The sequence below is a fragment of the Miscanthus floridulus genome, chromosome 17 (genome assembly GCF_019320115.1).
Source record: "Miscanthus floridulus cultivar M001 chromosome 17, ASM1932011v1, whole genome shotgun sequence".
NCBI lineage: Eukaryota > Viridiplantae > Streptophyta > Magnoliopsida > Poales > Poaceae > Miscanthus > Miscanthus floridulus.
Window position 1 is genome coordinate 82,777,308 of NC_089596.1, and position 26,218 is coordinate 82,803,525.

The 26,218-nt window shown below is 44.3% G+C and overlaps 1 protein-coding gene across 2 annotated transcripts; it reads right to left on the reverse strand.

Moving 5' to 3' along the window:
* Positions 1–10,145: 10,145 nt before the first annotated feature.
* LOC136518649 (phosphatidate phosphatase PAH1) lies at positions 10,146–19,247 on the reverse strand. 2 transcript variants are annotated; one of them, XM_066512321.1, is made up of 11 exons: positions 18,866–19,240; positions 16,631–18,466; positions 15,961–16,544; positions 15,813–15,886; positions 12,444–12,528; positions 12,263–12,349; positions 12,010–12,082; positions 11,753–11,796; positions 11,525–11,653; positions 11,339–11,437; positions 10,146–10,612 (listed from the first exon to the last, which is right to left on the reverse strand). In XM_066512321.1, the coding sequence occupies exons 2-11, from the start codon at positions 18,375–18,377 to the stop codon at positions 10,556–10,558; spliced, it is 2,979 nt and encodes a 992-aa protein (XP_066368418.1). In that variant the 5' UTR covers positions 18,378–18,466; positions 18,866–19,240; the 3' UTR covers positions 10,146–10,555. The 2 variants fall into 2 exon arrangements, 1 of the variants encoding a protein (XP_066368418.1); XR_010774581.1 differs by lacking the exons at positions 10,146–10,612; positions 11,339–11,437; positions 11,525–11,653; ... (1 more) ...; positions 12,010–12,082; positions 12,263–12,349 and adding an exon at positions 12,681–12,796 and having other exon boundaries at positions 18,866–19,247.
* Between the last annotated feature and the right edge of the window lie 6,971 nt (positions 19,248–26,218).

A 26,218-nucleotide genomic window follows, 5' to 3' on the forward strand; every position in this document is an offset into this window, starting at 1 on the left:
GACTCAGGGACGGTATTATAGAGTTGATTTTGTGACTTTTAGCTAGATCCTTGGTTTTGGAGAGGAGTGGGGCTTCACTTATATTCATGATGAGGCTAGAGCTGAGATCCGTGACATTGCATATATGTGGATTGATAGGAGAAGAGCAGATGGGAAGGTCAATGGCCTAAAGAGCTATTATTACATTCTAAATAATTTGATCAGCATACTATCAATCCCAAGGATGGAGTAGTTTTTTTATCTTAATAGATATGTGAGGAATGTGCTTGCTAGATTTGCTTCTGGAGGTGACATGTTTAATGTCCCTCGCTTCATGTGGCGTGAGCTGAGGAACGCCATGGAGGATGGGAGAAAGGGGATACCCTATGCCCCCTATCTTATGTTTATGATTGAGAGGGTCTCTGGCTATAAATTTGAGAAAGATGGTCTTCACACCGTCTACAAAATTGAGAATACCCGAGGGGCAGGTGCTAGCAGGGTAGTGAGATGCTCTCCATTAGATGAGGACATGCCTGAGTCATCTCGATCTAGGCCTCACAAGGAAAAGAAGATGGAGAAATTTTGGTAGTGGATCAAGGCCATCTTCACCACATGCACTTATGCAGTGAGGACAGCATATTAGGACCAGTTGAAGAACCATGAAGCCAACCGGGAGGCTAGAGAGCATGCAGGGCTGCCACCTCTTTCTCCAGTTCAGTCATCGCTGAGGTTTGATGACCTCCCTAGTCTTTCTGAGACAGATTCAGAGGATGAGGAGGAGGAGGAGCAGCAGGAGCAGCCAGAGCTTGATCCACATACTAGTTTGAGATCCACCTTGCAGTCTATGAGGAGGAGCACCAGGCGTGAGCACCACATTTTGACCACTCATTGCTAAGGGAGGGTGGTGGTGTCCTCTTCTTCCTCCTCCTCCGACAATGACGATGATGATGGTGGAGAGGAGGACGTTGTAGGTGCTAGTGGAGCTACTGGTGGGGATGATGTCGATTGGGACATGACCCAAGAGGATGAGGAGTGAGTGTTGGTCTTTCTTCTTTTCTTCTCTTTTTGATGCTTTATGCCAAAGGAGGAGAAAATTAGAGGGGTCAACAACTTTTTCGATGCCATGGAGGTTGCTGCAGCTAGAGTCATGTTCATATCCGTTTAGAGTAGTCTTCGTTAGGTGAGAGTTTGAGAGTCCATTAGAAACTCTATTTATGTAATAATGCTACTTAAGTACTTTATATATGTGTGGGATATGGACATATATTAATCTATGATGTCGCTTGTGATACAACTATGTTAGAATGTATATCTTTATATGTATCACATGATGTGTGGTGTCTGTTCTGATCTATGTTATTACAGCAAGTGCGGCAGTGCCGCACTCTAGTGCGGTAGTGTCGGACCCAGCTGCAACAATAAACTATGTTGTGCATAAACTATTATTTGCATCACGTTTTACATACCTGACACAGTATGTAGCACCCCACAGGAGCATGGATGTAGTGGGAGCCCCATCACTTTCACTAAAATATGAATCTTGGCTTCTTATGCCAATTTGAGAATTCAATTCTCTATTCACATACTTAGGGGGAGGCTCTACACCCATGTCTCGAAAATCTCAGTATTTATTTTATATCTTTTGTAAGCTCTAATTAGGTTATCATCAATCACAAAAAGGGGAGATTGAAAGTGCAATCAAGCCTGAATTATGGGTTTTGGTGATAATGACCACGCAATTAGAGAACTAATGAGATCTATCGAGATGACAAGCAGGGAATTTGTATTCGAGGATGCTACACGAAACAGAGGAGCCTCCAATTACAAATGTAGATGGCTTCAAACTCAAAAGAGGCTTAAATTCTTTTATATTTTGAATTTAAGTATAGGAAAAGCCATACTATAAAGGGGGACACAATGCTTAAGCTCGTATGTGCTACCAAGTGCTCAAACAACCTCATGCATCCTTAGATTCACAGCTAAGATAGTCTACACTTCACTATTACCCTTTTTGTCTTGCGTGGTGCGACACTGCCGCACTTGAGTCGCAGCACAAGGAATTAGCGCCCATGCTGACTTCCCCAGATGGCTCGAGACGTCTTAAAAGATCTCGCTCGACCCCAAGGACGCATGTTCTGTCTCGCCCGACCTTGAGGCCATAGGCTCCATCTCGCCCGACCCCTTGGGTGCGGGCTCCGTCTCGCCTGACCCTAAAGTCGCGAGCTCTGTCTCGCCCGACCTCGAGGCTACGGGCTCTGTCTCTTCCGACCCCTTGGGTGCGGTGACTGTTAGGGGCTGGGGGGTATATATAGCTTTCTCCTTCCTTCCCAACGACTCTCTGTCTCTTCTTCCTCACTTGAGCACGCCCAAAACAGAGCAGGAGCTCCCTCTCTCTCCCTCCATTGATGACCTCAAGCCCCCTAAGCAAATCAATTGATTTCTCCATCAATCCTTGAGAGAAAAATGGTCCAAAACTCGATTAGAGAGCAGCTCCATTGATTTCCCAACTCTAAAGAGCACTTGGTTCACGTTTTGACTGACAGTTGTGTTTGTTACTTTAGAGCTTGGCTCCTAGCCGGCTAGAGTGTCGCCCGTGGAGCTTGCCCACTTGTGTGGCAGCCCCGGAAGGTTTGTAACCATCTCTTGAAATTAGTAAACTCACCCCTCATCTCAATAGTTAAGTCTCTTGATTTGAGAACGAGAAAGGGTTAAAAATCCCTAAGCCTTAGTGGCTAACCTCAACAATGTGGAGGTAGGCAAGTCTTGGTGGCGAGCCAAACCATGGGATAAATTACTGTGTCACTTGTGCTTGATTTACATTACTTGCATGAAATATTGTGGTTGAGGTGAATTCTGGGGTTTCTAGTCGATCTACTTGTGTGTGGTGTTCCTACCACTTCTAGCTCTTGATCTGTGATTGTCATACCTGCAGTAAGCTAGAAAATTTCTCTGATCTAAGTTTTCGTTCACGAATTTTGAACTATGAGTCGAAGTTGTCTGCAAGTGCGGCAGTGCCGTTGTTCTGGCCCGGCAGTGCCGCCCTCTAGAGCGGCAGTGTCGCAGGGTCAATTTGATAAAAGTTTGAGTGTTTGTTTTGACAGACCTATTCATCTCCCTCTAGTCCAACCAGTGATCCTACAAAACTTGGCCTTTAGTTTCAGTCTCTTTTGTAGATCGTGGAAGGAAATAAAGGAGAGTTGAAAATACCACTGTCTTTTGGTGTAAGGGTCTTTTAATGGAAAATTACAGAGGACAGTAAGGACATATTTATTTTTCATTATAGCATAATTCTTTTTTTAATGGGAGAGCTTAATTATAGAAGGTCAACATGATTACAATCAGGGGCTAAAGCCACTGACACGCAGGTCGGGATGTCATTAGCAACAAAAACATATAAAAGCTCTCTCCTACCAAACTAACACAGCTCATGGGCTACCTCATTTGCACTCCGATGACACTTGGAGATTCTGACTTCCTGAAAGTTCTTGAGGATTTCCTTCGCTTCTTCTATGGTATGGCATAATATAGAACGATTTCTGTACTTGTCTTCTAGATGATGCACTGTTGCGAGGCAGTCCGATTCCAACCCGAGACACCCTTTCCACAAAGGTAGTGTGTGTTTTAGACCCATCCACGCAGCTAGACATTCCGCTTCTTCAGCCGACTTGCATAGCTGATCGCTTGACCATCTAGAGAACAAAACATCGCCCATATGGTTCCTTGCAATGAAACCAAGGCCGGCATGATGGGAGAGGGGGTCGAAACCTGCATCCACATTTAGTTTTATCCAATCGGGGGAGGCGGCGACCAAGGAACTTTGTCTTTTATGTCATACTGAGGAGTAGAGTAGTGTTGTACAGGCTTTGGATTACTGATTTCTTTGCCCTCTCCAAGTGCTGGCAGATTGTTGATTGGTTTCATCGGGGCGATATAATTCTGAAGGAATTCTGCTGAAGCAGATATAGGACTTTCTTCTTTCCCGTAGATGATATCAGAAACCGTAGATGATATCATTTCTGAGGTGCCAGGTTCTCCAAAAAAAAAAGGAACATCAATTTAACTCTTTGCCTCTTTTGACAGTATTTAGAAGGACTAGCATCCATTCCGGACCTGTGTAATTAAACAGTGTCTCCTCAGGGAGGTCCAAACTTGGCGTAGGGCATGTCGTAGAGCAACAGCTTTCGTGCGTCGGACCATAGCGTGGTGATCATTTTCTGGTTCCAGGCCGCAGATGGAGCAAGTGGCATCCGGGATTAGGTGACGTTTCAGCCTGTTTGTTTGCACAGCCAGGTCATTCAGGGCCAACTACCAGGTGAACAGGTAGAACAGATTTAACAAGGATTTCTTTTGCCCCGCTTGAAAGGTATTTATCTGATCAGTCATTTGCACGCTTGCTGAAACTCTCCTTTACACTTGGGAATTTTCCTTTAACCATTCTCCCTTCAGGAACCGGAAGACCCAGATATTTTTCCTCTGTCCTTCTGTTTTGTGTTTCCCAGCAGGAGTTGATAATTTCTATATTACTGTCAGAGCAGTTTCGTCCAAAGAGAACACTGCATTTGTTTTTGCTGATCAATTGCCCTGTACTCTTCTCATATGTGCTCAGGATATTTTTCACTTTTAGAGCTTGCTCTTCGTTGGCTTGAACAAAAAGTAGACTGTCATCGGCGAACAGCAGGTGTGAGATCCCTGGTGCATTCCTGGAAATGTGTAACTCCTTTAACTGATCTGTAGAAATTTCTTTGTTTATGATAGTAGACAGACCATCAGCAACCAGCAAGAAAATATACGGGGACAAAGGATCTCCCTGTCTCAGGCCCCGAGAAGGGGTGATAGAGTCGAGGAGATGACCATTGAGGCGGACTGAAAATTTGACGGTTTTTATACATTCCATTACCCATGAAATCCATTTCCTTTCGAAACCCAATTTTTCCATAGCCTTCTCGATGTAGGTCCAGTCCACTCGGTCGTATGCTTTAGCCAGGTCCAATTTGTAGGCACAAAATTCCCCTCTTCTGTCATTGCAGTGTTGGATGGCGTGGAGGCATTCAAAGGCTATGATAGCATTGTTTGTGATCATACACAGCCCCAGGGCCGGTAGCTATGATAGCATTGTTTGTGATCATGCGGCCTGGGATGAAGGCACTTTGGGTTGGAGCAATAATTTCATTCAAGGTGGGACGGAGTCTGTTTACCAAACATTTTGACACCACCTTGTATACGACGTTGCACAAACTGATAGGTCTGTAGTCTTTGAGCTCCTTTGCTTCTTTGTTTTTTGGGATTAGCACAATTACTGTATCGTTCACTCCTTCAGGCATATGAGAAGAAGAGAAGAACTGTTTAACTCCTTTGATCACATCGTCTTTCAGCAGGTCCCAATTTCTTTGGAAAAATCTAGCTGGAAATCCGTCAGGACCTGGGGCTTTTAAAGGTCCTATTTGGAACAAGGCATCGCTTATTTCCTCGTTTGAGAAATCTCTGCATAGATTTAAGTTCATGTCTGCATTTACTCTCTTTTGCATGTGTTCTGTAATTAGATCAGGATTTACTTCATCATCTTTTGTGTACAGCTTTGAGAAGAACTCATTTGTCAACTTTCCCATATGCATCACCCTGTTCGCTGGTTGGTTTCTGGGCTGATTTAGACTGGCTGGTGCTGGTTTATTGTGAGAGGAAAACACTGTTAGTTGGTTGGTTTGGGTTGGCTGAAACCAACGAGCGAACTTCGGCCATTATTGTCTTGTAGGCTAGAAATCCTATTTTTCTTTGCTCTCCAGGAGGCCTTCCTGTGGAAGAAACTAGTGTTTCTATCTCCTTCCTTTAGCCATAGGGCTCTAGAGCGTTGGCGCCATAGAATTTCTTCTTTGTGCAGCAGTTCCTCCATCTCAGCTAGGAGTTTTTTCCTTTCTTTGTGACTGTTGGTGTCATTCTTTGTTGCCAGGACTTCTAGTCTTTTTCTATAAATGCCCAATTTCTTTGGAACTAACCCTATTGTGTTTTTGCTCCAGGATTTTAGGTCAGACATCCCCCTTTCGCTCGGAGGAATTTTGGAGAAATCTGGATGAATCTGTGAGAGAAAAACACTGTTCCGGATGGAAAAAAAAACGGATCAAGCCGGATTTAAGGACACGCGAACGAGGTCACGACCCCTTGTAGCGTTGATGCAATCTGTCCAAGATCTTCATTTCCTTCCTTTTTTTTGCCAAGCTTCTTTTATGGTGTCATCTAGAGATGGTTCTCTAACGCCTCGTATCTGTAGCACTGTTTAAAATTCCTCTGTGCCTGTGGTTTGAACAGTTTGAGTAGGAGGGGAAGATGGTCAGATCGAAAACTTGGAATGTGATGAAGGGAAGCTTCTGGAAGTTTCAAGGTCCAGGCTGGGCAAGCTACAGCCCTGTCAATCATGCTTTTAGAGCAGGTTTGGAACGTAGGAATTTCGTAGGAATCGTGTAAAAATTTCACGTAAATCAGTTCAATTTCACAGAAAAAACACAGAAACGGGAAATATTTTCCGCGTTCCAAACACACCTTTAACATTTTTAGGGCCTTCCTATTTGTTGTCATATGTCCATGGCAGTCCCGTATATCCCAAGTTTTCGATCCGACAGGACCTCTCTAAAGCATCTCATTTGTTTTTCACCTCTACGGGATGAGGAGAAATATTCATGTTGCCACATTGTTTCATTGAAGTCGCCGATCAGGAGCCACGGGCCATTTCCCATGGGTTTTATTCTTCTCAACAAATCCCACATGAAGTGCCTATCTTGGACTCTAGCCTCACCATAAACAAAGGTACATCTCCATTTTATTGCTAGGGGCGGAGACGGTCTAACTTTTTTAGCTCTACTTTTACATTGTCATCCCAGTACAAAGCGAGTCTACCGCCCTTGCCCTCGCCAGACTTCACCAGTACATTATTCAGCCCCAGACGGTAGCGAAGCCCTTTCACAAAAGGCTCCCTCTGTCTTGTTTCGGAGATGAACACCACACTTGGCCTCGGGGTCTGTACCAGACAGACCAGTTCCTGAACTGTTCGGGGGCGGCCGAGTCCCCGACAGTTCCAGCTCAGGATACTCATGGCTCCTGACAGGCGCAGTCATTTGCGCCGACCGGCAGCCCCAGGCCGGTAGCTTCCACCACTTCATTCCTTCGTGGTCTTCTCCTTCAGTGCTCTTATCTGCGGAGCTGGCCGTATCTCCCTGCATATTAGTTCCAGTCTGCACATTACAGGTTACATGAGGGTCATCGTTTCTTTCATTCAGGTTTACATTCAGGACATACAGTTCCATCTCCCGCAGCCTCTTGACGCCTTCTACCCCAAAGCAATCAGATAAGGAGGGTGTTCTGAACCTCTTGCCGTTCAGCCTGTATTCATCTTCCAGGGGTGGTGTAGGGGAAGGTAGCCTGTCCTGGAGTTCCTCCCGGTTCTTGACATTGTACCTTGTCCATTTTCCTGATGTGGACTTCGGGCTGCTTTCTTCTGGATGCCTTTGGACACCAGCGTGCTGGATGATGAAGCTTGCATTTGTGACGTTGTTTGCCGGCACCTCGCAATGCGTGGTGCTGCCTTCCTTCACAATCAGGTTGGCCACTCCATTGGCCACCGCCTCTATAGCCTCCTGCTGCAGGGTGGGGGCCTGCTTTCCGCTGCTTCCTGGTTGGCCAAGGGCGAGGCGGAGGATGTCATGCCCTCGGCCTTCAGGCAGCAGCCAGCTGCGGGGTCTCCTTGGATGAATGGGGGGACCCCAAGGTCTGTCGTGTACCTGTTCTTCCTTTCTATCTGTGGTGTGTTGCACTGCAGCTCGCTATGCCCAATTAGTCCACATAATAAACAGAAATTCGGTAGGCGCTCATACCGTATGGTCGTCACCACTTCCTCCTCTGTTGCCTCATCCACCAACGAAATTGTTGTTTGCAGAGCTTTGTTCAGCGGCAGCAGGATTCTCGAGCGGATGAATTTTTCGCAGATGTCACCGTGTGAGTTGGTGTCCACAAAGAGGACTTTGCCGACTTTTTCGCCCAGCTTCTTGGCCAGGTTTTTTGACAGGAGGTAGAAGGGGATGTCGTGGAACTGTACCCAGATCGGCATCACTCCTCTAGTGAATTGATTAGTGGGAGTTTGTGTTCTAAACTCACATTCTCCTTCCCACCAAAACCTCCACTCCCACAAAACGAAGAAAATACTTCTAAACTCCTATATCCTATCTCACAGTTCCCTCTTTCATTTATGCCCAACCAAACATGCTCTATATGTATTAGAGCATTTTTTTTGGCATACTCCCTTCGTTCCAGAAAAAATGTAATTATAGATAGTGTTAAGTCAAAAAGGATAATATCTCCATTCCGAAAAGATATCATTCTAGGTTTGAACTAAATCAAACTTTCTTAATCTGACTTGGTTTATAGAAAATATTGTCAATATTTGTATTTGTAAATATATTTATATTATAAAATATATTCCATAGTTCATCTATTGATATTTATTACTCATCCTAAAGTTAGTAATCTTTTTATATATTTTTTATCAGACTTGACATTCATTGACTCCTCGAAAAGCAAAATGACAGTCTTCTGGGGGCTGAGAGAGTACAAATATTTATCACACTAAACAAGTGTCATTAGATTTGTCAGTAAATATATTTTTATATTATACATATTTGAAGTCTTAGATATTGATAATATTTTCTATAAAACTAGTCCAACTTAAGAAATTTGGCTTGACCAAACCTCGAATCAATGTTATCTTAAATGCTAAATGGTAAACAGTAGGCCACTTGCTGTTTAGTCATTATTTGGACAAAACGGCCACTTAAATGGGCAAAACGGCTCTTTCAACGGGATAAGCAGCCGATTAAACAGAAACAATATACCCGCAGGGCTTAAGTGATATTTAAACAGGCTAAACAACTGTTTAGACGAGTAGTGTCTAGAATTATATTATTTTTTGAACGGAGGTGGTAGCTAAAAGAATCAACCTCTTGTTCTCAACCACACGGTTCTTGCACGGACGCCGCCAACCGGTGAGTGGGGCAAAAGTGTCATTTTCAGGTCTATGCTATTTTGCCTCCAGTACTTCCAGGTAGCTTTGGTTCATTGGTTTCCTGAGACACCGACTCAGACGTACGCTGTCGGTGTCGGATGTTCTTGTTCTTGTTCCTGTTTTGGAGTGCCAGAAACAAAGCCAGGAAAGATGCCGGGTCACTTGCCTTCTCCGCAGATCTGAACATCTGATCGATGGGGGGGAGCGCAGCACACCCAACCCAAGCGCTGCAAACTGCAAAGCAACGACGGGTGGTACGCGCACACGACCGCAAGCAGCCAAATGGTACGCGCACAGGCACCGCACACGCGCGCGGGCGCGTCGGTCTCGTCCATGCGACCGCGCGGCCGTGGCTCGGCAGACAGCCGGGCCTCTCCTTCGGGCGCGTCCATAACGCCGGCTACCCTAAAGAAGGGCGCGGGGCGGTCTCAACGCTCGAGGCGTTGCTTTGCCGTCTCTGCGCGACGATGGAAGCGGCAAGCGGGGCAAGGGCTCTCTCTCCATTTCCTCCCTGCTCACCGGCAGCCCTGGGGGACTTGGGGCCCTGCCCTGCCCTGGACGCTGAGTGCGAGTGGGCAGGAAAGGTTGGTATGGTTCGCTGAGAAATTTGACTGACCGTTCAGCCGTTCGGCCTCTGAACTCTGAAGAAGCCACAGATAAACACCTGACACTCTCCCATTCGGCTACAAATGCCACCTTGCGTTCAACATTGCCCACGTGCATCCCTGTTCCCTGGCCCCTGCACTGCCATTCACAACCTAGTACATCTACTAGGGAACAGTAGAGCCAACAATGTAATTTTTTCTTCACCAGTTCAGCACAATGTAAATTTTTCTTCACCAGTTCACCAGCGCGAGATTGAACCGTTTCATCTTTTTTTTTTTGAAAGGCGAACCATTTCATCTTGCAATCTGAATCCTGGACCGACATGGTCCATTTATTCAGTTACAGCAGCACACCTCCACTCCACCTCGTCCCGTTCATTTGCACTTGTTTGGCTTATAAGCCATGGCTAAAAGTACTGTTAGCTAATTTGGTATGAGAAAAAAATATTGTTCATTGGCTGATAAGCCATGGCTTATAAGCCGAATACGACCGAGCGAACAGGGGTTGAAGATGAAACTGATATGCTTAGCAATTCTCTTCCATGCGCTGATATACAATGTACAACTGCCTTTGACACCTAAGGATTTCCTGCTATCAGAACAAAATAGCTTGGAGAATGACCAGCTCAGGAGAAGTTCTCTAATGACTTAACGGTCTAGGACTCAAACCTCTGGGTACAACAAGTTCGACGAAGACAATCAGATCACTACTTAAAAGACGTATGATCATGTGAAAGCTCCGTCGAAGGAAAGAAAGTGGCAACCTTTCGTTGGGCCATTGGCTATCAAAAACCATACATCCGGGAATTGAGATTTACAGATTGGACCTAACCCCGTCGTGGTGACTGCAAATTAGTGTACAGGAAGCTCGACTACTAGGCTTTTGCAGGATCTACTGGTATCTAAGGCTGTTTCTGTCAAAACTACACTACAAATCAACATCTGGCAATGGCACCTTCCAGTAATTCCAGTTATTGTAGTCTTCCTGCACAACAATACCAATACTCAGCACAAGAAAATTATATGAGCATGCATTTGCCCCATGTATGGAGTTGTTATCTAATGATTAGCAAATATATATATATATATATATATATATATATATATATATATATATATATATATATATATATATATATATATATATATATATATATAGAACTACTATATATATATATATATATATATATATATATATATATAGAACTACTATCCTGTAGCTGGCTACAGAATAACTTATTCTGTAGCCACTTTGAGTTATGATAATTACTATGTTAATTTATGAGATTATAGTAACTCCTTACTAAGTTGTTTAATATAATGTTATGGTAAATATCCCCATGTGTTATAGTAACTCAACTATCGTAAATATGTATTGACATTATGGTAAATTAGTATATAAAATTATAGTAAATGGAGGTGGCTACAGAATAACTTATTTTATAGCCGGCTATTGAATAGCCTCTCCCTATATATATATATATATATATATATATATATATATTAACCTATCATGTGGCATTTGGAGGAGACAATGTAGCTAAAAAGGAAATTGATGGAAAGTTGGAAACCATTTAGTCTTCCAGATCCAACCTATGTGATTGTTCTATTTGGTGTTCAATGATTTAGATATGTTCTTAGTAGAACATAATTCCAGTCTATGCCTAAGGCGGAAGCAAATACTACTCAGCAGATATGAATTACAACTGACCTGCTCAACCAGAGTTGTTGGTGGAAACATGTCATTGACAAGGGTATGTAAGGAGGTATAAGACTTCACATCAACAGAACTGTTGACAGCCACTTCACCCTGCGACCCCATGGGATGTGATTTAAGAGGCTTATATAAACAGTTAAACACAATACTAATGTTTACGATGTTGTGTAATAGAGATACCTTTGGGTTGATGATAAAAATCTTGCCTTTAGGTATTCCCATCTTCTTGTAACTGAGCTCGTCAGTGTCTCTGTTGCCAAACCCAGCATAAAATGGATTGTAATCAGAAGGAAAGAGCGCCTTAATGTCCTGCCAAACAACAAAACTTCCATGAATTTAAGGGTTAACTTGCATGCAATCATGCCAGAGCATCAAACTAGAAATTGAAATTGCCTAAAAGAAAAATACCTCCAGACATGCAATCTTGAATTCATGTGGGGCCCTCCGTATAACTAAGAAAAGCAGAGGACTATCAGGTCATGCTTAAAATCAGTAACAATAGCATTATTTAAGCCATTAACAGCTGCTGATTTTCTATGAAGCCAGAGGCCACATTACTGATCATGCTAGGAAAAGACCAGTCAATTGATATGGTAAATCAAATTGGCTCAAGTCAATAGTGAACAAACATGTCAGGATACAACTAACTGTCAACAAAATTTTACCTTCTCGGTAGAGTGAAGGAAACAAGCCATCAGGTGAAATTACAACAGGTCCATTGGGTAGTGCTTTCCCATCCTGCAAAATTGGAGGAAAACGTCACTTGTAAACTGGATGAAGTTAGCCTGCAGACATACTGAAAATACCATGTAAAATTAAAGCAAGACCACTGTGCCATACCCACACAAATGCCTAAATCAGTAAAGATTAGAAAACCATGTGCTAGGAGACAACAGCCAATGGCAATTGTTATTTTACCTGTTTAAGATTGAAGAGGAAGTTCTTCGTGAGATATGCCTGAACAATTGCTCTAGCACTAAGGAATAGTAGTTGATAACCGTTTTCCTGGTTGAGAAATAAAAGTACCCTAGACATAAGCACAACCCCCACAAAGGCAATAAAAACAGAAAAATGGAAGTCTTTAAGAAAATCGTCAAACCTTTATTGCTGAAAAAAGTCGAGCAACACCAGAGTGACTCCAATCTCGTCCAACCAAAGGCATGACCTGACCCAACACATCAGACCTGAAAAATGTAACACTAAGTAACCACATTCAACACTTCTGGACATTTACAAAGCATGTGCATCAACAACCCACTGCAGAGGAAGACGTGGTAAACAAAGTTTGTACAACATGATGTTGGATTTAGTCAGTTATGCTATAGTCCCAGGCCACCTTGATTCGCTTGGTGATAGTTTCAGTCTTTCAGATATAAAGCGATTGTTGGAAATTCATCAAACTCCACCTATGGTGGGGCGCCTTTGGTGTCCCAGCATAGCAGGTCCCAAGTCCTGATAAAGGAGGAGGGTTGTATTAGGCGCGGCAAGCCAATATAAAAACTTAGCCACTTTAATGGAGATGAAAACCAAAAGAATCCCGTTGGGGCGTAACCCTCTTAGCGACGCGCCATGTCGGAACCCGGGTATGGTGTTAAATGAGCAAGGGCCGGGTCGTCACCCCCGTGACGAGCTATCCCTAGTAGCGAGAAGCTCTTTATAGGAGGTGATCTTAATGGCCATGTAGGGACATCAAGTGCAGGTTTCGAAGCGGTTCATGGGGGTTTCGGATATGGTAGTAGGAACCAGGAGGGAGAGGAAGTCTTAGACTTCACCATAGCTTTTGATAACACTTTCTTCCATAAGAGACAGTCCCATTTAGTGACCTTTAGTAGCGGTTAGTACTTCAGTCAAATCGACTTTGTCCTTACAAGGAGGGATAAACAAACATGCGTGGACTGTAAGGTGATACCTGGAGAATGTGTGGTCGCTCAACACAAGCTGGTGGTGGCTGACTTCCGCTTTCTGGTACAAGCTCGTGGGAACAAACAAGCTAGAGTTGCTAGAACGAAGTGGTGGAAATTAGAAAGGGAGGCATCAAAGGTCTTTAAGAAAAAGGTCATTGAAGAGGGCCCTTGGAATGATGAAGGTGATGCAAACAGCATGTGGGAGAAGATGGCAACATGCGTTCAGAAGGGTGCTTCAGAGGTGCTTGGGGTGACCAAAGGGAGCGGATGCGACTCGAAAGACACTTGGTGGTGGAATGAAGATGTGCAAAAGGCTATTAAGGAAAAGGAGTGCCATAAGCGCTTGTATCATGACAGGTGTGCAAACAACATAGAGAAGTACAATGTGGCAAAGAAGACTGCAAAACGAGCGGTAAGTGAGGCAAAGGGGCGGGCCTATGAGGACCTTTACCGACGTTTGAGTACGAAGGAAGGAGAGAAGGATATTTATAGGATGGCTAGGGCTCGCGATAGGAAGACAAGGGACTTCAACCAAGTCAAGTGCATAAAGGATGAGAGGGAGCAGCGTATGGTGAAGGAGGATGAGATCAGACATAGATGGCAAGAGTATTTTGATAATTGTTCAATGGTGAGAACGAGAATACCACCGTTCAGCTGGACGACTCGTTTGATGACACTAACAAGCGTTTTATGTGGAGGATTCAAGAATTGGAGGTCAGAGAAGCCTTGAAAAGGATGAAAGGGGGCAAAGCGATGGGCTCTGACGGTATCCCAATCAAGGTGTGGAGATGTCTCGGGGATATAGCTATAGTATGGCTAACCAAGATGTTCAACAATATCTTTCGATCGAACAAGATGTCTGAGGAGTGGAGAAGAAGCATATTGGTACCAATCTACAAGAACAAAGGAGATATCCAAAGTTGTACTAATTATTGGGGAATTAAGTTGATGAATAACACTATGAAGTTATGGGAGAGAGTCATTGAGCAGCACCTGCAAGGAACGACGCAAATATCAACAAACCAATTTGGTTTCATGCCCGGAAGGTCAACCACAGAAGCAATCTTCTTAATAAGACAGGTTATGGAGCGGTTTAGAGAGCAGAAGAAGGACCTTCACTTAGTTTTCATTGACTTGGAGAAGGCTTATTACAAGATACCAAGAAATGTTATGTGATGGTCTTTGGACAAACATAAAGTCCCATCAAAGTACGTGACCCTCATCAAGAACATGTACAACAATGTTGTGACTAGTGTTCAAACAAACGATGGTAACACAGATTACTTCCCGATTAAAATTGGACTTCATCAAGAGTCAGCCTTAAGCCCGTATCTCTTTGCCTTGGTAATGGATGAGGTTACCAGGAACATATAAGGGGATATCCCTTGGTGTATGTTGTTCGCTGATGATGTAGTGTTAGTGGACGAAAGCCAGGCGGGAGTAAATAGAAAACTAGAGTTATGGCGGCAGACCCTTCAGTCTAAAGGCTTTAGATTGAGCAGAACTAAAACCGAATACATGAGATGCGACTTTGGCGGAGTTGTACAGGAGGAGGAAGATATGGGTTTGAAAGGTCAAGTAGTGCCTAAGAAGAATACATTTCGGTATCTAGGATCGATGCTACAGAGGGATGGAGATATTAATGCGGACATTAGCCATAGAATCAAAGCAGGGTGGATCAAGTGACGACAAACTTCTGGCATTCTCTGTGACAAGAGGGTACCACAAAAGCTAAAAGGTAAGTTCTATAGAACGGCGATTAGACCGGCTATGTTGTATGAAGCAGAATGTTGGCCTACAAAGATTCGACATGTTCAATAACTGAGTGTTGCAGAAATACTTATGTTGCGATGGATTTGCGGTCACACAAGAATGGATCGAGTTCGGAACGATGATATACATGATCGCCTAGAGGTAGCACCAATTGAAGAAAAGCTTGTCCAACATCGGTTGAGGTGGTTTGACCATATCCAAAGGAGACCTCCAGAGGCACCAGTGCATTGTGGAGTCCTAAGACAAGCTAATAATATGAGGAGAGGTAGAGGAAGAACAAAATTGACATGGGGGAGACAATAAAAAGAGATTTGAAAGCTTGGGATATACCTAGAGATCTATGTTTGAATAGAAGTACTTGGAAAACAGTTATTGAAGTGCCTGCACTGTGACTTGGGGCTCTTGGTGGGTTTTAACTCTAGTATACCCTAACTTGTTTGGGACTGAAAGGCTATGTTGTTGTTGTTGTTGTGTTGTTGGAAAATCATCAACCAACAAACTACAGGCCATGGGACTGTCCCAACTTAATGAGAGAATAGAAGGACTAAAATAGCTAGTAATTTTTTTGAAACAATTAAAATCGCTAGTAATCAAACAAGGCATGGCGCCGTACATTACATCCACCAGATGAAGGTAAATGTAACCATTTAACTTCCTGATATTGTCAACAAAACATCAATATGAAGCAGTCTGTACTTAACCAGAAAGCCCATTATACCAACTGATGTTTGTAAGCTACTCGAGCAAAGGGCGGTAGAAGCATACAGGAGTGGATAAACTATGAACATTACCTTGTTATGGTGCCATCCACATCAGATATCACAATTTTAGCGTTCCATTTCCACAAGTAAATATGTGCATCAACCTAATAAAAGATTAAAATTTATTACACAATCCTAAAATAGAAGTATTAAATAGGTAAGAAATAGAGGTATAAACCTGTTGCTTCCCAAGAACTCTGGTGGAGAAGCTAAAGGTCACCAAGTTTTGGCCCTCCTTCAGATTTAAAGATGCTACCTGTTCACTTGTGGGAATCAAAGTCCGTACGAATTGCTTTCTAGGTGACTGGCTTTTGTTGTTCTCCAGAGTTTGCTCATCCATTGGACTCAAAACAGACTCTGAGTCAAGGAAAATGTCTTCAGAAGAATCACTGTTACTACGTTGAAGGGATCTTGTTATCCGAAAGGGATTGAGCCAAAGCCTCCATCTCCGGCTTGAGGGAGACATTCTAAGAGAGTCTTCTCTTGAATTGGGTGTTTCCTGATGTTCAACCGGAATAGCATCTGTGGGTTCTATGGAGAACTTTGAACCAAATACAGCCTTCCCAAGAATAACATGAGAAACTTTACTCCAGGGGAAATAATTATTGTCAACTTTGACAATAAGGTTTGCATTTTTTATAATTGTTGACCCAGATGATTTGAAATCCTCCTCATGGACAAGATGCTGTTGAAACGCTTCCTCGGCAGATTCTCGACCCATTCCTGGTCGTAACATGTTCCCACAAAGAGAAATCTCAACCCCTGCAAGTGCACATCAAAGCAGAACAATGAGAAGTTACCTTTAGCTTTAGGAAATAGGAATAATAATAAACCTGACATGCGCTTACCCAGGCCCTTCTGTGATTGAGAATGCTCTTCTTTATTCTGTTCTTCTTCAACTTCTGGGTGCTCCGGAATGCTCCCCAGTTTGTCTTTACCACTGGTAGCCATGGATGACTGTAAACCATCAGATCCAGCAGCCTCAATTTCAGAGGCAATTTCCTTGTCCCTGCCATGAGAACCTCCTTCAGGAGAAGAATTCTCTTTGTTTTGAATCTTATCAACTTCTGAGGTAAAAGTTGAAACATCCACTCCCTCCTGTAAGGGACCATACTGACCACAGTAAGCAGTTTTAGTTTCCCCTTCCTCCAGATCTGTTTCAGCAACAGAACAGTTACCCAGACTAAGCTCAGAATCCCTCTGATAATCAGATCCAGGAGAAAATAGTTCGTTTCCTGAATCCCCATCATCTATTTGTGATGTCAGATCCAAGCAGCTCTGGAAAGTGTCATTTTTACCAAAACTAGCACTAGTATCCTCCAACTCAGTATCCTCATTATTGAGATCACAAACCTCATCCATGTTAGTTGGGGAGTTGCAATCCTTGGCTTTTTCAAGCACTGGCACATCACAAGATTCATCTTCATTGGTCAAGGGTGGTTGATCCTCATCATTGTTCTCTAGTATATCATGAGCTTTATGTTCATTGGTCAAGGGTTGATAACCCACAACATTGTCCCCTGAAACACCAGGAGAGTCATCCTCCCTGGTCAAGGTTTGATAGCCCACATCTATGTCCCCTAAAATACCATGAGACTCACCTTCACTGGTCATGGTTTGATAAACCACATCACTGTTCCCTGACCTTGACACATCCTGAACCTCATCTTCATTTGTAGACACAGCATGAGCTTCATCATCATTTGTAGAAACAGCATGAGCTCCATCTTCATTTGTAGACACAGCATGAACTTCATCTTCATTGACTGACACATGTGCTTCATCTTTGTCGACTGAGATGTGATGTGACCCATCCTTCTCAACTGGTACCTCTCCGTTCTCTATTAAAACCTCTGACTGATGTCCAGAATTAAACTTTACCTTTTCCTGTGATATGTACAAATCATCTAAAATGCCAGCATCCCAGACCTCATCACTGTGGGTGAAGTCCCCACTAGAGCTCTGCCCAGGTCCCAAATGGAACTGAGGATCACTTAACTGCACATCCTCCATACCCTCCTCTGTTGAAGAAATAGGTGCAGTGAGCACATGTCCGTCCACACTAACTAGAACCACCTCCGAATTTCCCCCATCAGCTTGGGTTGGCAAATCTTCTGATTCCTCTAACCTACCATAACCATCATATGACTCAAACTCATCTCTAGTTTGCTTCTCTTGATGCTCCACATTTAGCTCTTGGCTACCCAGTCTGTCACTAGAACAAATGTAAAGGTCCCCATCACTCTTACTACGCGCTGGAGGTTCAGGCTCATTGACTGCTTCTTCTTCTGAACTTGTTCCAGAATCTTGACCGCCAGGCACAAGCTCACGCATGAAATAGGCTTGGCCAGAATTGTCAAGCTGCATGTGAAAGTTGGCTTCTACGCCATTGACTGTAATGGTGACGACCTTCTCAGCACCCTTGAGCACGCCCTGGAACTTCCCAAACCGGACATACCATGGTGTGCTGCGGTACGAACCATCCGGCTGCTCAACTGCGATGATGTCAACCGCACCACCAAATGGGTGGAAGGGCGTTGCAACGGAGTACACTCCCTGCGAGATCACAGACCCAACCCTTCCCACCACGTTCATATCTGCAGTAGCACTCCTCGATCACCAAGTACCAAACACTCGTCAATCCAGACCTTGGTTGCTCGATTCGAGCAATTTCCTCATCGATTCTGTAATTGATGGATACGAACGAAGGAATTTCAGTGGGGAAAAAAATCAGAAGCTCTACAAACAAAAAGGATTTTCAAACCCTAGTTGCTCGATGCGTGAAATTGCTTTCTCAGCGACTTCCCGGCATTTAGGCAATAAAATCTATAAAAATACAGCTCGTATGCAAGTTCCAGAATATTCGAACGAAGTTTCGTATGAAATTTGATGACGTTAACTGATGGATGAGCTAAATTATTCTGTCGATTGGGGTAACACCGCGCAAGGGAGTGGCAGCGGCTGCTCCCAAGCGGAGCAAATTCTACGAAGCTCCTGATTAAAAGAATAATACAGCAGACTAATTTAGGAGGGAACATCAGCGGAATCTCGCCACGAAAAATAAAAGGAACCCGAATTCTCACCGGAGAAATGGGGATTGTCGACGAATCGAATTGGATCCCAACGACGGAGCTGGGACTCACAGCCAAACCGTGCGATTGGGCTCGGCCCAATCCCGCCGGCTCCTTTTGGGCTCGGCCGTCCGAGACGCTTCTGGAACTCTAGAGGCGCCGCCCGCCCCGCCGCGACGCCGCCTCCGTCGTCGATGGCGAGGTCGGAATTGGATTTGGGAGGATAGCCGGCCATTGGGGGAGGGATTTATATAGGTGATCCCCTCCATTCGCACGCGCAGCGGCGCAGGCGAGCCTTGACGAGCAGCAGCGCACATGGGACATTCCCCCGCGCCTCGCGAGCCGGCTGGACGGTTGGCAGGCTTACATGTGGGGCACATGGGCGTCCGGGCCCACGTGCCATCGGCTATTTTGAATGCGGGTAGTTGATAGCTCGGGGGGGGGGGGGAGGGGGGGGGGGGTGCGGAAAAAAATTGCCGCTACATGCAGGTGGCAGGTGGCGTCCTGGCGTCTCACAGCCTTCTGCGTGCGTGGCGAATTTTCTTTTTCTTTTTCACGAGTTAAAGGAGCGCTGAAAAGACCGTGGAAATTCCGATCATGTGACGCTGCCGCGGTGGGCCCGGCAAGATTTACGCGATGTGCAGCCCACTGAAAAGACGTGGAAATTCCGATCGTGTGACGCTGCCGCGGTGGGCCCGGTAAGATTTACGCGACGTGGACCCCACTGACGCGTCGCACGCTCGTGGCGTTGGTAGTTACGGACATGAAAACATGATGTTCCCTGCTTTAATTAATTGTTATTACTACTAACTAGTACTGCAGTGATGGATGTAGTGTGAAGCCTGCGTGCCCGCTGCCATTGCTGCTGTCGAGCGAGCCGCATCTAGCTACTCAAATTTATTATTGTTTGCCGAAATCACAATTTCACCCTCCAATAGTCCAATTTGATACAGTTGTCAGTTTCATGCTTCGTGTTCGCTTGAACTTACTTGTTTATAGATATGGTATAGTATTTTTTCTCACAATAAATTAGCTTTAGCCGACAGCAGCAGAAACCATTAGCCGAACAGCTCGATGGATTTCGCCTAGTGTACCTGCAGTGTACTAGGATGAAGCAATTTGGCACCGTTTTCTCTTGAATTGGGCTCTTTTCGGCAGAATTCATTTTGGCTTCAGCTGATTTGTATGGCTGATTTGCTGTGAGAGAAAAACACTGTTTTCTGGTTGGCTGATAAGCTAAAGCGAACATAGCTTTGGTTATTTTGAACAATGTAGCTTAGGTCTTGTTTAATTATAGGGTGTAAAGTTTTAGGGTGTCACATGGGGTGTTCAGATATTAATAAAAAATAAATTACAGAATCTGTCAGTAAACAGCGAGATAAATTTATTAAGCCTAATTAATTTATTATTACCACATGTGTTACTGTAGTACTTTGTTGTCAAATCATAGACTAATTAAGCTTAAAAGATTCGTCTCACAAAGTAGTTGTAATTTATGTAATTATTTATTTTTTAATCTATATTTAATACTTTATGTATATATCAAATATTCGATGGAATAGGGTGTAAATTTTTAGAGAGGAACTAAATGAAGCCTCAGTTGCTTAGTTGTGCAGACAAACACAAGGACAGTCTCGGCAGACGAAGGAGCACTGGTCCCCCGGTGGCGAGAGAGGCCAGCGGGCAGAGGCCTTGGTCAAGTCTACAAGTCGTCCCCGCCGTGCATGCGGCGTGTGCGATGACGAGGACGAGGAGGCCAAACGGCGTGCAGATATCTTTGCCCTGCACGGTTCGGTTTACCCCGTTGTCAAGAAAGGGCATGTCCGGTATCGCCCGTGCGAATATGCCTGACCTCCTCCTGACATCCACCCAGAAAAAAAGAAGTGAGAGGCGGTTGCTTTCCGGCTCGGGTGTTTCGTAAGTACGTGCGCCGGTCATTTCCGTCCGCACCCCTCAGCCCTCAAAGGCTCAAAGTGTGGTGCCTTGAAGAAACCGTGTGCTTACGCGCGACCTCGGTGCTTCGAGAAGGCAGAAGCTATCGTCCGGTGGTGGTGGTCGTCGTCGTAGTAATACCATGTGGCCAGGGAGGGATGTTTGCTGCATGTCACGCGAAAACTAGCTGGATCAGGAGACGGATAGCAGGATAGATGGTTGATGGGGACTGGATTGGCTACGAGCGGGAAGCGATGCGCGAAGCCGCCAAGGCCCCGAGATGACACGGCGTAGGGGCAAGGGGCGTACGAATGCAGGGCAGTTTTCTCGCCCATTCCAGGTTTGCAGCCAAACAGGGAGTACCTGAAGTCAAATAATACTAAAAAGTGACCAAAACAAAATGAGAAGACAGAAGAGCTTGCACGTTCGTGTGGGGCTCGAACATCATGATCTGTAGTACAAATCCATGCATACAATCCCAAGTCTTAAGTGTTGGTCGAAATGAAAGGTAACAACACAATAGGCCCTGCTGGAAAATGCAGCATTACTGCACTTTACAACAGCGGGAGTGACAAAATTGTTAGATTTTGTAGGACTCAATCGAGGCAAGTTCATCAGATCGGAATGCATAGTAATAGAAATACATGTACACAGTGAAGTAGGGTTACATGTTCTTGGATCCCAGTAGTTAAAAATCCTAACATACGATCTACAAAGAGGCAGAGAGAAGGGGAATGAGAGGTTGCAGACCATCGAAGGCCGTAGTGGTCGAAGCAGTCGGAGTGGTGGAAGTGCCGGCCAGGATCTCGTTCGCGGATGCCATCTGCGCGCCGACAGCGACGTTCGGTGGAGAGAGGAGTCGGTGCAGTGAAGTGGTGGCGCAATGGAGATGGTGGCGGCTTCCCGTCACTGGCTGCGCCCCTCTCGGATCGGGATGGGGAATATCGGTGGGGAGTCGCGGCTCAGGTGAACCTCGTATCGAGAGCCTGCCGGCCCCCACCTTTATTTATAGCGCAGTGTGACGGGGGGCCACCAACCATGTAGGGTTGGACGCCCCCGATCAGGGCGCGAGAACAAGGCACAAAAGGCCGTTGCGCTTAACTGGTGGGAGATCAAACCTAACATTCTCCTCCTTAATCTCTCATCTATTCTTCGTTCTTTAATTTCATACTCAAAACTTTCAATTCATATTTTTCTTGCTTCCATCCTATTTCATCACAGATTAGTGCATATAACTGTCCCATCATCACAGCAATTAGTACCATTAGATTAACAGCCACAATACACTTCTCCGTTTTGAAATATAAACTTTCTTTGGGCCCTTCGTATGTTCAGGAATCATAGGCTTTCCCTTAAATCCATACCGGCTACGTGTTCTATGAACACGTTGGGTGGTAAGCCCTTTATGAGCGGATCCGCGAGCATTTTCTCTGTACTTATATACTCAAGATTTATTATATGACCCCGAACTTTATCTTTCACAACATAGTACTTTATGTCAATGTGTTTGGCAGCACCACTTGACCTATTGTTGTGAGCGTACTGTACCGCTGGATTGTTATCACAATACAATCTCAGTGGTTCATTTATATCATCAATCACTTTCAATCCGGGTATGAATTTCTTCAGCCAATTCACCTGCTCCATTGCCTCATAGCATGCTACAAACTCGGCATACATTGTCGAGGATGTAGTTACGGTTTGTTTGGAGCTTTTCCACGATATAGCCCCTCCTGCGAGAGTAAATACACATCCTGACGTGGATTTTCTTTCTTCTCCCGCATAATCAGAATCTGAATACCCCTCTATCTGCAGGGAATCAGATCTTCTATATATAAGCATGAGGCCTTTCGTACCCTGCAAATAACGCAGGATTTTCTTTACTAATTTCCAATGTTCAATTCCCGAATTCTTTTGATATCTGCCAAGTAACCCGGTAACAAAAGCTAGGTCAGGGCGTGTACACACTTGAGCATATTGTAAACTTCCAACAACTGAAGCATACGGTACCGCTTTCATTCGGTTAATTTCATATTGGTTCTTAGGACATTGATGTTCCCTAAATCTATCACCCTTGACTATAGGAGCAGGTGAAGGACTGCACGCATGCATACTAAATTTCTTCAGGACCTTTTTTATGTATGCCTTTTGCGATAATCCTAGAACCCATTTTCTCCTGTCTCAGTGAATCTCTACTCCCAAAACGAATGAGGCCTCACCGAGATCTTTCATATCAAAGTTTAAGGACAAGAATTTCTTCGTTTCCATTAGTAGATTGATATCACTACTAGCAAGTAAGATATCATTCACATATAAAATTAGGAATATATACTTTTCATTCTTGAACTTTGCATAAACGCAATTGTCCTCAATATTTTCTTTAAACCCAAAACCTTTTATCGTTCTATCAAACTTCAAATACCACTGTCTTGAAGCTTGCTTCAATCCGTAGATTGATTTCTTCAGGCGGCATCCCATATTTTCCTTTCCTTTTATGACAAAACCTTTCGGTTGTGCCATATAAATATTTTCTTCCAAATCCCCGTTTAGGAAAGCCGTCTTTACATCCATTTGATGTAACTACAAATCATAGTGGGCTACAAGTGACATTATAATTTTAAAGGAATCTTTACATGAGACTGGCGAAAATGTCTCATTGTAATCAATCCCTTCTCTTTGCATGAAGCCTTTCGCCACAAGTCGCGCTTTAAATCTTTCTATATTCCCTTTGGAGTCATATTTTATTTTGTAGACCAATTTACAGCCTACTGTTTTGGCTCATGAAAGTGCATCTAGCCCTTTAGTGAGTTTTGGATGATTGAATGACAACACGATTAAAGGTCTAACATGTTTACTAAGTGTTAGACAGGAAATTGATTATCTCACAGATACTTGATGAAATTGTATAAAGCCAAAAATGATGTATTGTTGTATAAACAATCTAGTTCAAGCATAAGACAACAATGCAAATGGAATTCATGTGAAGGCTTATTTATTGTGGGATTTCAATGATCTATGTGAAAGCAAGCACGATAAAAGTTAATTAATGAGACATGAGGGATTGCATATGGAATGGTCTTATATTTGAAGCTTGCTAAATTGAAAAGAAAAAGACAACAATACAAATGAATGGATGATTCAACACAAGATGTGACTTGATGGCTTGAGATGGTGAAGATAGCAAGGAAAGGCTTCGAGGTACTAAGCAATGGTGAAGGGCAAGCGACGGCTTGGCGGCCGAAGAACCTAGCTAGGGTGAAGAATGAAGTACTTGCATTTAGTTGAGGTACTAATCAAGCTGCGATAGTCATATTGATGTGGAGAATCAAACCTATATTAGACAAAGCGTTGGAAGTGACTTGATGCATTTGGAGTTATTCATATTTGATGAATGGAATCAAGTCACATGCTCAAGATGGCTATGCTCAAGTGAAAAGATCAATATCAACATGATTGGCACCCTCACTTAATGAAGATTGGAAAACACGGCTTCGGTTCAAAGAGATCAACTCAAAAGGTATAATTTCCTTATACTTTTAAATTTGAGTTAATAGGAATGCCATACTATTAAGAGGGATGCAAGTTTAGGTGGTCTGAGGAAGATAGAGTGCTCAAGCATAATAACTAAATCAATAATGAGACACTCTAGCACTTCACGAGCACATAGAATAATTTTCTGTGACTGTCGGTGTCGGAAGTCCCGACGTAAGCCGGAACTCTCGACAGTCGGAAGTCATGACTCTTGCCGGAAGTGCTGACTCTCAGTCACAGCCTGGGCGGTGACTATGGACGTCGGAAGTCCCAACGTGTGTCGGAACTCCCGACAGTCGGAAGTCCCGACGTGTGTCGGAAGTCCCGACAGTCAGAAGTCCCGACCCAAGCCAGCAGTCCCAGCAGCGATGGTTCTTTTGACTGCTCGCTGTCTGTGCACGTCGGAAGTCCCGACGTTCGCCGGGAGTTTCGACCGTCGGAAGTCCCGACGTTCGCCGGGAGTTCTGACACTGACCTGACCCAAGCCGGGAGTCCCGGCCTCAGCGGTGTTGGCTATTTGTTTAACTGTGCACGTCGGAAGTCCCGACGTACGTCGAAAGTGATGACCGTCGGAAGTCCCGACGTTTGTCAGAAGTTCCGACACTGACTTGCACACATGGACTTCTGACCTGTTGTGAACAGTGTTTTCTTCATACGTCGGAAGTCCTGGGATCTGCGTCGAAACTTCCGACGTAGATCTGAACGGTTCGATTTTCACTTGGGGTATAAATACCCCTCTCCTCACTTCTAACCGTTGCCCACTCATTTCATTGCGACAAACACTCGGCCAAACAGCCCCCAAGCATTCTAGGCTCCCCTCTCTTCACTCCCTTACTTCCAACTTCGATTCCCAAAGGGTTTGAGTGATTGGAGAGTGGATTGAGTGAGAAAAACACTTGGAGCAAGCTTGAGCACTTGATTTCTTCGTCAAGCCGGTTTGATTTGCATTTGTTACTCTTGGGGATTTTCCCCTAGCCGGCTAGGCGTCGCCCAAGAGCTTCCATCTTGTGGAAGAGCCTTGGGAAGTTTGTATTACCCTTGTTTTCTAGTGAAGAAACTCAAGTGACCTTTGTGGTATCCTTGAGTGAGGCAAGGAGGTGGAAGAGACTCCGACCAAAGTGGTCACCTCAACAACGAGGACGTAGGAGCTCCTTTGTGGGGCTGCCGAACCTCGGGATAAATTCTTGTCTCCCGCGTGCTTGTTGTTGTTGTGATTTGCTCGAAATTACTTGTATTTGGTTGTCTCCCTCTCTCTAGCTATTTCTTAGGGTTTGGGACTCGATCTACGGATTGGTGGCTTATCAACGTCAAGAGAGTGACCCAACACCTTACCTTACCACTAGGAAGTGGGTTTGTAAGTTATCGGCATCACAAAGTTCATTTTAGCACTTGTAGTTCATTTCCCGCAGGGGTCGGAAGTGCTGACAGTTTGCGTTGGAAGTTCTGACTCAAACTGTTGGGACTTCTAACACGTCGGAAGTTCTGACCCAATTGTCGGGACTTCCGACACGTCAGAAGTTCTGACTCAAACATCGGGACTTCCGACATTAACAGACTAGTGCATTTTGATTCAACTCTTTGGTTGCCGCTGTTTGGCTCCCTAGGTTTATCTAGTATCTTTTATACACTTTGTGGCTAACTTATGAGGGGTTGTATTACTTTGATTTGGAGTTTCCATTTTGGAAACTCCTATTACTAATCGTTTCCGCATTTAAAGGTGTTGATTTTTTAGAAACGCCTATTCACCCCCCCTCTAGGCGACATCCTATATCCTTTCAATTGGTATCAGAGCCAGGTTCTCACCTAAAGCTTCACCGCCGTGAGAAAAGGATGTCGACGCCTATCGAGTTGGAGCCGATGCTTCTCCAAAATGATGGTTCAAACTTTCTACCTTGGTCAATT

Bases quoted from the DNA above. Each gene is read 5' to 3' on its own strand.
- LOC136518649 (XM_066512321.1), bottom strand. From the start codon at position 18,377: ATGAACGTGGTGGGAAGGGTTGGGTCTGTGATCTCGCAGGGAGTGTAC. The intron at 15,887-15,960 runs GTTTATACCTCT...ATCTTTTATTAG, and splicing joins GAGTTCTTGGGAAGCAACAG to GTTGATGCACATATTTACTT. The intron at 12,350-12,443 runs GTTTGACGATTT...TTTCTCAACCAG, and splicing joins GACTTTTTTCAGCAATAAAG to GAAAACGGTTATCAACTACT.